General features: G+C 41.3%; 1 protein-coding gene across 1 annotated transcript in view; it reads right to left on the reverse strand.

The window, feature by feature from the left end:
* Positions 1-13720, reverse strand: part of TBK1 (TANK binding kinase 1) — a 355855-nt gene that overhangs the window by 110087 nt on the left and 232048 nt on the right. The window contains exon 8 of the mRNA XM_053716863.1: positions 11368-11547. Within this exon, the coding sequence (XP_053572838.1) occupies positions 11368-11547 (180 nt within the window). The remainder of the gene's footprint in view (positions 1-11367; positions 11548-13720) is intronic.

The following is a 13720-nucleotide window of genomic DNA, read 5'->3' on the forward strand; positions in this document are numbered from 1 at the left end:
AAGTTGCCAGAAGAAAAAAATTCAAATTTAGGGCCGACCACCGGAGAACACGGGCGGGAGCTGTGGACTCTTCCCATACAGTTGGAAATTAAATTATTAGGTAAGCATAATTTATGTTTTCCATCTTAATATGGGAAGAGTCCACAGCTGCTTTCCTTACTTGTGGGAAACATATACCCAAGCTCTAGAGTACACGGAATGCTAACGGGAAGGAAAAAGGAGAGGCGGACCCTAATCTAAAGGCACCACAGCCTGGAAAACCTCTCCCCGAAGGCTGCTTCAGCAGAAGCAAAAACATCAAACTTGTAAAATTTTGGAAAAAGTATGTAAGAAGAACCAGGTAGCCGCCTTACAAATCTGATCCATAGAGGCCTCATTTTTGAAGACCCAAGAGGAAACCACAGCTCTCGTAGAATGAGCTGTAATCTTCAGAGGAGGCTTATGTACCGCCGTTTCTATGCTAAACGGATGACACTCCTCAGACAAAAAGATACGGAAGTCAAAGAGGCCCTCTGACCCCTACGCTTCCAGGAAAAGAGAACAAACAGGGAAAGAGGTTTGTCTAAATTCCTTTGTGGCCCGAAGATAGAACTTCAAGTCACAAAACACATCCAAAAATAAGTTGTAAATGTTCCTTCGACGAAGAAGGATTAGGACATAAGAAAGGAACCACAATCTCTTGATTGATGTTGCAAATTGACACAACCTTAGGAAGAAAACCTAACTTGGTTCGTAGAACAGCCTTATCGGCATGAAAAGCCAAATAAGGAGGGACTCATTGCAAGGCAGCAATCACAGATACTCTGCATGCAGAAGAAATAGCCAGTAGAAAAGGAACGTTCCAAGACAACAATTTAATGTCTACTTCATGCATAGGCTCCACAGAGCCGTTGCAAAACCTTAAGGACAAGATTTAAACTCCAAGGAGGAGCCTTAGATCTAAACACAGGTCTGATCCCAGCAGAGCCTTAACAAATGACTGCACATCTGGAAGCTCTGCAAACCTCTTGTGCAGTAACACAGACAGGGCCGAAAACTGTCCCTTCAAGGGACTTGTAGAAAAGCTCTACTTCAGTTCATCCTGGAGAACAGAATAAGTAGGTCCTCCACACCTTATGATAGATGCGACGAGCAAACAGCTTACGAGCTTGAATTAGAGTAAAAATAACTCTCTCAGAAAACCTTCTCTTGGCTAGGACTAAGTGTTCAATCTCCACGCAGTCAGCCTCAGAGAATTTAAACATTAATGAACAAAGAGACCTTGATCAGCAGATCCCTGCGACAAGGTAACTTCCACGGAGGAGATGATATCCCCATTAGATCCGCGAACCATATCCTTTGCGGCCAAAACAGAGCAGTCAGTATCACTGATGCCTGCTTGACTCGTTACTACACTAGGAAGTAGTGGTAACGGTCGGAAAGGATAAATTAGATTGAACCTCCAGGGCACCGCTAATGCATCTGTTAGTTCCGTCTGAGGATCCCTGTACCTCAACCCCTATCTGGGTAACATGGTATTCAGATGTTATAAGATCTTCCTCTTGCAAATCTCTGCAAACAATCAGGATGGAGAGACCATTCTCCCGGATAAAAGGATTGTTTACTGAGGAAATCCGCTTCCCAGTTGTCCACACCCGGAATGTGGATCGCTGACAGCGAACAAATGTGGGTCTCCCCCACACCAGACTCCAAGATACTTCCCTAAAAACTAGGGAGCTTCTCATTCCCCCTGATGGTTGATGTAAGCCATCGAGGATATATTGTTTGATTGGAATCTGATTAACTGGGACGAACCCAGCAGAGGCCAAGCCTTCAGAGCATTGTATATTGCCCGAAGATCCGAAATGAGATCAGGAGGGAGCTTTACCTCCTGAGACCAGAGGCCCTGTGCCTTCCTGGCACCCCAAAAAGCTCCCCATCCTGACAGGCTCGCAACCATAGTCACAATCACCCAAGATGGTCTTGAGACGGACGTCTCTCAGGACAAGTGATCCGGACAAAACCACCAAGAGAGCAATTCTCCCAATTGGTTGTCCAGAGAAATCTGTTGAGACAGATCCGAATGATCGCCGTTCCACTAGATCAGCATGCGCAGTTGCAACAGTCTGAGGTGAAACCTGGCAAAGGAAAATATGTCCAAGTTTGACACCATGAGTCTAATCGCCTCCATACACCGAACCACAGATGGCCTTAATGAGACATGTTAAAGCTAGCTTGCAACGTCTCTAGTCTGTTAGAAATATTCTCATGTTTATGGAGACTATTATAGTACAAGAGAATTCTACCCTGGTACTTTATACAAGAGAACTCTCTCTAGATTATCTGCCATCCATGGGATCGAAGAAGACAGAGGAGATATTGCGAATGGTCCACGCTTCGAAAAATTTCTTTAGCTAGACCAAACGGAAGGGCAATAAACTGGAAGTGCTGGTCCAGGAATGCAAACCTTAGGAACGGGAAGTGATCCTTGAGGATTGGTACGAGAAGGGAGCATCCTTCAGATCTATCGTGGTCATGTACTACCCCTCTCAAACGAGGGGAAGAATGGACCTTATTGTCTCCATCTTAAACGAGGGGAGATGTAAAAACCTGCTTAAGCTTTATAGGTCCAGAATCTGATGGAAAGTTCCCTCCTTCTTAGGGACCACAAAAAAGGTTTAAATAGTATCCCAAACCTCTCACTGCGATAGGCACCGGGACAATAACTCCTAGAGGACAGATCCCAAATACACCCCAGAAAGGCTTCCCTCCTTTCTGGTCAGGAAGACAGGAGGTATCTGCCCTTGGGTGGCTGAGACTTAAAACCTTTCTTGTAACCCTGAGCTATGACCTCCAGGACCCATGGATCCTGCACGTCCCTGAACCAAGCAACTGAAAAGAGCAACATACTGCCCCCTACACGATCCAGAAGAGGACTGGGGACCGCCCATTCATTCCGACGTAGATTCGGCAGGCTTCTAGCTCTGTTTGGATCTATTCCTGGACTGAGCTGGCTTCGAAGAGCTCTTGGTTTGCCCTTGGATGTTGCGGTAGGAGAGCACCCTTGCCCCCTGTGACCATGGAGATAATTGAGTCCAGGCCTGGACTTAGAAGTCATATCCGCAGACAATGACTTCAGCCAGAGCCCAACAGGCCTAAACAGAAAAAACTGAAGCCATAGCATTCAAGTGAATAAATTGCCTAATAGCAGCACAGATAAAAGAATTAACAACCCTCAAGACCGTAAATCCTTTCTGAGTAACGTCGAGGGGATCCTCCACCCTGATCAAATCCTATAAGGAGTCACACCAGAAGGTAGTTTCTCCAATAACCGCGGCAACAGCTGCTGCCAGCTGAAATAAATATCCTGTATATTGAAACCTCTTTCTTAACAGAGTTTCCATCTTTTATCTATGGGCTCTTCAAACTAAGAACTATACTTAAGCGGGATAGTAGTACGTTTAGCAAGGGTGAAAATAACGCCATCCCATATAGGGAAGGAACCTCAAAACTCCATTGAGAGTCCAGGAACGTGGTCAATTTGTTAAAGGGAGAATAGGGGGAAAAGGAATCTAATCCTGTCCCATTCATTCTTAATAATGTTCGCCATCTAACAGGAGCAGGGAAGGATAAGGTACCACCCTGTCCGCAAACTCTATCCCATTTAGGATTTAAAGGTTCATCAGGCAAGATGGTCTTTCATGTTTCAAATAGGGCATGTAATTTTAAACAACTTTCCAATTTACTTTTATCACAAATTTTTCTATGTTTTCTTGGTATTCTTTGTTGAAAGCTAAACCTAGGAGGTTCATATGCTAATTTCTTAGACCTTGAAGGCCGCCTCTAATCTAAATGCATTTTGATAGTTTTTCACCACTAGAGGGCATTAGTTCACGTGTTTCATATAGATAACATTGAGCTCATGCATGTGAATTTACCATGGAGACAGCTCTGATTGGCTAAAATGCAAGTCTGTCAAAAGAACTGCAATAAGGGGGCAGTCTGCTGAGGCTTAGATACAAGGTAATTACAGAGGTAAAACGTGTATAATTATAACTGTGTTGGTTATACAAAACTGGGGAATTGGTAATTAAGGGATTATCTATCTTTTAAAGCAACAAAAATTCTGGTGTTGACAGTACCTTTAAATAAATATTTCTACATATATCCAATGTTTTTTTATACCATCTATATCTATACCTATAGTATATCTATACATGATTATATAAATGTATAGATATATACAGATATATATATAGGAATATCTATTTAGAAATACAAAAAAAAACATAATTTATGCTTACCTGATAAATTTATTTCTCTTGCAGTGTATCCAGTCCACGGATCATCAATTACTTGTGGGATATTCTCCTTCCCAACAGGAAGTTGCAAGAGGATCACCCACAGCAGAGCTGCTATATAGCTCCTCCCCTCACTGCCATATCCAGTCATTCGACCGAAACAAGCCGAGAAAGGAGAAACCATAGGGTGCAGTGGTGACTGTAGTTTAATTAAAATTTAGACCTGCCTGAAAAGGACGGGACGGGCCGTGGACTGGATACACTACAAGAGAAATAAATTTATCAGGTAAGCATAAATTATGTTTTCTCTTGTTAAGTGTATCCAGTCCACGGATCACCCATTACTTGTGGGATACCAATACCAAAGCTAAAGTACACGGATGATGGGAGGGACAAGGCAGGAACTTAAACGGAAGGAACCACTGCCTGTAGAACCTTTCTCCCAAAAACAGCCTCCGAAGAAGCAAAAGTATCAAATTTGGAAAATTTGGAAAAAGTATGAAGCGAAGACCAAGTTGCAGCCTTGCAAATCTGTTCAACAGAGGCCTCATTTTTAAAGGCCCAGGTGGAAGCCACAGCTCTAGTAGAATGAGCTGTAATCCTTTCAGGAGGCTGCTGTCCAGCAGTCTCATAGGCTAAACGGATTATACTCCGAAGCCAAAAAGAAAGAGGTTGCCGAGGCCTTCTGACCTCTCCTCTGTCCAGAGTAAACAACAAACAGGTTAGATGTTTGGCGAAAATCTTTAGTAGCCTGTAAGTAAAACTTCAAGGCACGGACTACGTCTAGATTATGCAAAAGACGTTCCTTCTTTGAAGAAGGATTAGGACATAATGATGGAACAACAATCTCTTGATTGATATTCTTTTTAGAAACTACCTTAGGTAAAAACCCAGGTTTTGTATGCAGAACAACTTTATCTGAATGAAGATCAGATAAGGAGAATCACAATGTAAGGCAGATAACTCCGAGACTCTTCGAGCCGAGGAAATAGCCATCAGAAAAAGAACTTTCCATGAAAGAAGTTTGATATCAATAGAATGAAGGACTTTAAGAATCAAGTTTAAGCTCCATGGAGGAGCAACAGGTTTAAACACAGGCTTAATTCTAACTAAAGCCTGAAAAAATGCCTGAACGTCTGGAACTTCTGCCAGACGCTTGTGTAAAAGAATAGACAGAGCAGAAATCTGTCCCTTTAAAGAACTAGCTGATAATCCTTTGTCCAAACCCTCTTGGAGGAAGGACAATATCCTAGGAATCCTAACCCTACTCCATGAGTAATTCTTGGATTCACACCAATGAAGATATTTACGCCATATCTTGTGGTAAATTTTCCTGGTGACAGGCTTTCGTGCCTGTATTAAGGTATCAATTACTGACTCGGAGAAGCCACACTTTGATAGGATCAAGCGTTCAATCTCCATGCAGTCAGTCTCAGAGAAAGTAGATTCTGATGATTGAAAGGACCTTGTATTAGAAGGTCTTGTCTCAGAGGCAGAGTTCATGGTGGAAAGGATGACATGTCCACTAGGTCTGCATACCAGGTCCTGCGTGGCCACGCAGGCGCTATCAATATCACAGATGCTCTTTCCTGTTTGATTTTGGCAATCAGACGAGGGAGCAGAGGAAACGGTGGAAACACATAAGCCAGGTTGAAGAACCAAGGCCCTGCTAGAGCATCTATCAGTGCCGCTTCTGGGTCCCTGGACCTGGATCCGTAACAAGGAAGCTTGGCGTTCTGGTGAGACGCCATGAGATCCAATTCTGGTTTGCCCCAACGGAGAACCAATTGAGCAAACACCTCCGGATGGAGTTCCCATTCCCCCGGATGAAAAGTCTGACGACTTAGAAAATCCGCCTCCCAGTTCTCTACACCTGGGATATGGAACGCTGACAGGTGGCAAGAGTGAGTCTCTGCCCAGCGAATTATCTTGGAGACTTCTGACATCGCTAGGGAACTCCTGGTTCCCCCTTGATGGTTGATGTAAGCCACAGTCGTGATGTTGTCCGACTGAAATCTGATGAACCTCAGTGTTGCTAGCTGAGGCCAGAAGCCAGAAGAGCATTGAATATTGCTTTTAACTCCAGAATATTTATTGGGAGGAGTTTCTCCTCCTGAGTCCATGAACCCTGAGCCTTCAGGGAGTTCCAGACTGCACCCCAACCTAGAAGGCTGGCATCTGTTGTTACAATTGTCCAATCTGGTCTGAGAAAGGTCATACCCTTGGACAGATGGGCCCGAGATAACCACCAGAGAAGAGAATCTCTGGTTTCCTGATCCAGATTTAGTAGAGGGGACAAATCTGTGTAATTCCCATTCCACTGACTGAGCATGCATAATTGCAGCGGTCTGAGATGCAGGCGCGCGAATGGCACTATGTCCATCGCCGCTACCATTAAGCCGATTACTTCCATGCACTGAGCCACCGTGGGGCGCGGAATGGAGTGAAGAACACGGCAAGCATTTAGAAGTTTTGATAACCTGGACTCCGTCAGGTAAATTTTCATTTCTACAGAATCTATTAGAGTCCCTAGGAAGGAAACCCTTGTGAGAGGAGATAGAGAACTCTTTTCTTCGTTCACTTTCCACCCATGCGACCTCAGGAATGCCAGAACTATCTCTGTATGAGATTTGGCAATTTGAAAGCTTGACGCCTGTATCAGGATGTCGTCCAGGTAAGGAGCCACCGCTATGCCTCGCGGTCTTAGGACCGCCAAAAGTGAGCCCAGAACCTTTGTAAAAATTCTTGGGGCTGTAGCCAACCCGAATGGAAGAGCTACAAATTGGTAATGCCTGTCTAGAAAGGCAAACCTCAGGAACTGATGATGATTCTTGTGAATCGGAATGTGAAGGTAGGCATCCTTTAAGTCCACTGTGGTCATGTACTGACCCTCTTGGATCTTGAATGACGGAACTCTGAGGAATTTGTTTAAGATCTTTAGATCCAAAATTGGTCTGAAGGTTCCCTCTTTTTTGGGAACCACAAACAGATTTGAATAAAACCCCTGTCCTTGTTCCGTCCGCGGAACTGGATGGATCACTCCCATTACAAGTAGATCTTGTACGCAGCTTAGGAATGCCTCTTTCTTTATCTGGTTTGCAGATAATCTTGAAAGTGAAATCTCCCTTGTGGAGGAGAAGCTTTGAAGTCCAGAAGATATCCCTGAGATATGATCTCCAACGCCCAGGGATCCTGAACATCTCTTGCCCACGCCTGGGCGAAGAGAGTCTGCCCCCTACTAGATCCGTTGTCGGATAGGGGGCCGCTCCTTCATGCTGTCTTAGAGGCAGCAGCAGGCTTTCTGGTCTGCTTGCCCTTGTTCCAGGACTGGTTAGGTTTCCAGGCCTGCTTGGATTGAGCAAAAGTTCCCTCTTGTTTTCAAGCAGAGGAAGTTGATGCTGCACCTGCCTTGAAATTTCGAAAGGCACGAAAATTAGACTGTTTGGCCTTTGATTTGGCCATGTCCTGAGGAAGGGTATGACCCTTACCCTCCAGAAATGTCAGCAATAATTTCTTTCAAACCAGGCCCGAATAAGGTCTGCCCCTTGAAAGGAATGTTGAGTAATTTAGACTTTGAAGTCACATCAGCTGACCAGGATTTGAGCCATAGCGCCCTACGCGCCTGCATGGCGAATCCGGAATTCTTAGCCGTTAGTTTAGTCAAATGAACAATGGCATCAGAAACAAATGAGTTAGCTAGCTTAAGAGTTCTAAGCTTGTCAACAATTTCAGTCAATGGAGCTGTATGGATGGCCTCTTCCAGGGCCTCAAACCAGAATGCCGCCGCAGCAGTGACAGGCGCAATGCATGCAAGGGGCTGTAAAATAAAACCTTGTTGAATAAACATTTTCTTAAGGTAACCCTCTAATTTTTTATCCATTGGATCTGAGAAAGCACAACTGTCCTCAACCGGGATAGTGGTACGCTTTGCTAAAGTAGAAACTGCTCCCTCCACCTTAGGGACAGTCTGCCATAAGTCCCGTGTAGTGGCATCTATTGGAAACATTTTTCTAAATATAGGAGGTGGGGAAAAGGGCACACCGGGCCTATCCCACTCCTTACTAATAATTTCTGTAAGCCTTTTAGGTATTGGAAAAACATCAGTACTCACCGGCACAGCATAGTATTTATCCAGCCTACACAATTTCTCTGGCACTGCAATTGTGTCACAGTCATTCAGAGCAGCTAATACCTCCCCAAGCAATACACGGAGGTTCTCAAGCTTAAATTTAAAATTAGAAATCTCTGAATCAGGTCTCCCCGATTCAGAGACGTCACCCGCAGACTGAAGCTCTCCGTCCTCAGGTTCTGCATATTGTGACGCAGTATCAGACATGGCTCTTACAGCATCTACGCGCTCTGTATCTCGTCTAACCCCAGAGCTATCGCGCTTGCCTTTCAATTCAGGCAATCTGGCTAATACCTCTGACAGATTCATGATTGCAGCCATGTCCTGCAAAGTAATCGCTATGGGCGTCCCTGATGTACTTGGCGCCATATTAGCGTGCGTCCCTTGAGCGGGAGGCGAAGGGTCCGACACGTGGGGAGAGTTAGTCCGCATAACTTCCCCCTCGACAGACCCCTCTAGTGACAATTCTTTTATAGATAAAGACTGATCTTTACTGTTTAAGGTGAAATCAATACATTTAGTACAGATTCTCCTATGGGGCTCCAGCATGGCTTTTAAACATAATGAACAAGTATCCTCTGTTTCAGACATGTTTGTACAGACTAGCAATGAGACTAGCAAGCTTGGAAAACACTTTAAAGCAAGTTAACAAGCAATATAAAAAACGTTACTGTGCCTTTAAGAGAAACAAATTTTGACAAAATTTGAAATAACAGTGAAAAAAGGCAGTTACACTAACAAAATTTTTACAGTGTATGTAACAAGTCAGCAGAGCATTGCACCCACTTGCAAATGGATGATTAACCCCTTAATAACAAAAACAGAATAATAAATGACAAAAACGTTTTGTTTTTTTTTGTGTTTTTTTTTTTAAACACAGTCACAACAACTGCCACAGGTTGTTACCCTCCTCAAACACGACTTTGAAGCCTTTTGAGCCCTTCAGAGATGTCCTGTATCATGCAGAGGGAAGCTGAATGTCTCTGTCAGTATTTTTATCTGCACAGAAAAGCACTAAAAAAGGCCCCTCCCACTCATATTACAACAGTGGAAAGCCTGAGGAAACTGTTTCTAGGCAAAAATCAAGCCAGCCATGTGGAAAAAAACTAGGCCCCAATAAGTTTAGTCACCAAACATATATAAAAAACGATTAAACATGCCAGCAAACGTTTTATATTACACTTTTATAAGAGTATGTATCTCTGTTAATAAGCCTGATACCAGTCGCTATCACTGCATTTAAGGCTTAACTTACATTAATCCGGTATCAGCAGCATTTTTCTAGCAAATTCCATCCCTAGAAATATGTTAACTGCACATACCTTATTGCAGGAAAACCTGCACGCCATTCCCCCTCTGAAGTTACTTCACTCCTCAGAATATGTGAGAACGGCAGTGGATCTTAGTTACTTCTGCTAAGATCATAGAAATCACAGGCAGATTCTTCTTCTAATGCTGCCTGAGATGAAACAGTACACTCCGGTACCATTTAAAAATAACAAACTTTTGATTGAAGTTAAAAAACTAACTATAATACACCACTCTCCTCTTACTACGTCCATCTTTGTTGAGAGTTGCAAGAGAATGACTGGGTATGGCAGTGAGGGGAGGAGCTATATAGCAGCTCTGCTGTGGGTGATCCTCTTGCAACTTCCTGTTGGGAAGGAGAATATCCCACAAGTAATGGATGATCCGTGGACTGGATACACTTAACAAGAGAAAACATATTTTGCTATGTGCAGAACATTGGAATGTAAAATATTTACAGTAAATACAGTTAAAACCTTTATTAAATATGAATATTGCATAAAATGATTTTTCATGTTTTCATCTACTTAAAGGGACAGTACACAGTAAAATTGTTTTTCCATTAATGTATTTTAAATAACTTGTTATACCAACTGCAGAGTATAAAATATTTGAGAAATTCAATTTTCATGCTTATTTTTGTATATGAAGTAGCTGATTTTGTGCTTTGAAACCACAGCCTATTACAATGGGTTGAACTTAAAGGTGATATCAGATCTCATTATGTTCTAAGTTTGTGTAAACAGATTTGCTTCCTTAAATTTTATTTGGCTGGAACACCAAAGCTCAATACATAGAAAGAACAATGGAAAATGATCATTTTATTACTTAACTATCATGCCCCCAACTTAGAGTGTAATCTCTTCTGCTGGCTGTGTATACTTAGGCTATTCAATAGCCTATACTCCAGTATTAATTTGTTCAGTATAGGTGGCTATACCACAGGCTAAATCAGCTATTTAAAATGCTGAAATAGGAGTAAAGGAGCTACTTGTAACGGTTTCAATTTACAACCATTCCTCCTGGAACCTAACCTCGGCGTAAACTGAGGGCTACCTGTATATGTCTGTAAATACATATATACACATATAAATACATCTGTACACATATTTAGACATTTATATATATCCATGACATGTATGTATCTCTATGTTAAAGCCCTTTGCTTGCTTGCCTCATATCTTTGTATGCAATATTTTTTATAAATAATTTTTATTAGATGGAGTTATGAGTGTAACTGTACTTTGTAATGTATTTTTGATGTGTTGTGTGACACTTTTTTGTTTTGTGAAACAGTTAACCACAGCTCTGAGGATGCGCTAACCCGACGAGCATTAACTTGAATTGCGCTCAAGCGATCATGTTTACTGTCAACTTGTAATACGAGCGCAATTTAACCTGCGCACAAACGAACGCGAAAATCCAATATCATTTGCGCTCCACTTGTAATCTGGCCCAAAGTGTTTAAAAACTTTGTAACGTGTTTTCACTGTGCATTTTGTTGCAATTTTTCCACTGCACACAAAGAGGCTGGAATATATGCTTGTTTTGCTATTACTCTCTCAATCAAATTCAAATATTCCATGAAGCATATTAATAGCAATTCTATTTATTAACACAATCATAATATTAAAATAGGAAAAAGCTTACTTGTTGTATGCGTGGATATAAATCTTATGTAGCGTCATTTGCTGAAGTGAGAAGACGTGAATCACAATACGATCAAAGATTTCATTTGTTACTGTGAAAAACTGTTCAAAACCCCAGCACTTCTCCTGATCTGCTTCAAGGATGTTTGCAAGAACTGGGGTGAATAAAGACTGCAGGCCACTGAAAAGACAAGGAAACACTGTTAATGCAGCATAACTAACTTCATATGCCGCATTACAAAGAAAAATAAATGTAATGCCTTTTTAGTGCAAGTTAAAGAAATGGCAGTTATTAATGGATAGTGTGGTGACATTTTTATATCCCTGGCATTAAAACACCAGGCCTTTTTCATGTAAGAAATCCCTCCTCCCACAGACACACCTTTATATTATAGACAAGGCTTTTGACCTAGCCTAAAGCTACTCCCATAAAGCCTTTGAATGGAATATGATAAACCACTCCCTATTGAATTGGGGCATAAAAACCCGAAAAATCAGAAACTCTCTTCTCTTCCCCTTCCTGCTAAAGATGGCTGATTTTGGACAAAGAGAAAAAACACACAGAGAATTTTGCTAAGCATTTTACCGTCTTTTCCTGAAATAAATTCTCTATGATTATTTGATTTAGTTACCAGTGTTGCACAGATTGGAGTTGTGCTAACTAGAGTTGCCCTTTGTTAATATGACTATTTTGTTGTAAAATATTCAACTTATTAAAACATATGTATTGGTTCCTATTAAAATTATTTGCAAAAATTATGGACGGACCTGTTAGTGTTTAATAACTTGTATTGGTTTAGTGGTTTTACCATAGAATTATATTTAGTTATAGTATCACATAAAAAAAAATCCATCACCATTAATAACCACATTGTGGCGACAAATGGAATACAGCAATGTAAGCATTTACACTACTTAGATAATATGCATATCATTCTCCAGAACACCTGTAAAATTGTGTGTGTTTAAGATATACTGTATAGGTCAATAACTACTCTGCACAATTGATAAACTTGAAAATCACAGTTTTTAAATAGTTACACTGCAACAACCTATTGGCACACACTGTGGCCGTTATCAACGTTCCTAAATAATTCAAAAATGCCCTATTCAAAGATTTTGGTGTCAGAACATTTACATTTCCAATACTTGGTTGCCATCTAGTGAACAAGAAGGGAATCAAACAACTACAAATTATGAGTTATACAGTTAATTAGAACATGAAACTAAAAAGAAAATCTGCTATTTAGAATAATGTTAAATCAAAGTATGGTCTTTACATTTCTTCTCAATACATTTCCTGAGAAACATAGATATTGACGGCAGATAAGAGCCATAGGCCCAGCAAGTCTGCCCGATTTTACCTAACAGTATAAACTTATCTAGTTTGTAGGATAGCCTTATGCATGTCCCATGCATTTTTAAAGTCCCCCACAGTGTTTGTCGCTACTACCTCTTGAGGAAGTTTATTCCATAAATCAATCACTCTTTCTGTAAAGAAGTGCTTCCTCAAATTACTCCTGAATCGACTACCCTTTAGCTTGAGATTATGACCCCTTGCTCTTGAATTTTCCATTTTATGTAAAATACCCACAGCCTCAGTTTTACTAAGCCCTTTAACGTACTTGAAAGTTGCTATCATATCACCTCTTTCCCTTCTCTCCTCTAAGCTATACATATTTAGGTCATTGAGCCTATCCTGGTAAGTTTTATTTTTTAGACCATGTACCATTTTGGTAGCCCTCCTTTGCACCGATTCAAGTTTGTTAATATCCTTCTGAAGATATGGCCTCCAGAACTGCACACAATACTCAAGATGAGGCCTAACTAATGATCTATAAAGTGGCCTTACTATTTCTGCTGCAAATACCTCTACCAATACATCCAAGCATTCTGCTAGCCTTACTCACTGCTTTACTACATTGTTTACTAAGTTTTAAGAAGAGAGGGAACAAATAATCTTCATACATAAGGTATATAGTCTTCTTTGAAGCATTTTGACTATCTTTATAACAGAACAGGTATCTTAGCTAAGGGGCACCCCTAAGTGCAAATACATTGTGCTCTCTATCAAGAAAGTATCTTGCAACAGGTTATACTGAAATACCATTTGCAAAGGCCACTCTAGTGTGGGCTCTCGGTACTTCAGCATGCCTTCAGTTTCCTACACATATGAGTAATCCAAGCGAACCCTAAAATCAGATACCCGTTTGAAGAGAGGTGTTACATGGAAAGGCAAAATGGCTCCATAAACTTCACAATATATATCCTAGTGCAAGAGTGTGCACATCTATATAAAACAAAGCAACCAATCACACAACCAAGGGAAGGTTTAACATAAAGATATATGAAAA

Source organism: Bombina bombina, chromosome 6 (assembly GCF_027579735.1).
Source record: "Bombina bombina isolate aBomBom1 chromosome 6, aBomBom1.pri, whole genome shotgun sequence".
NCBI lineage: Eukaryota > Metazoa > Chordata > Amphibia > Anura > Bombinatoridae > Bombina > Bombina bombina.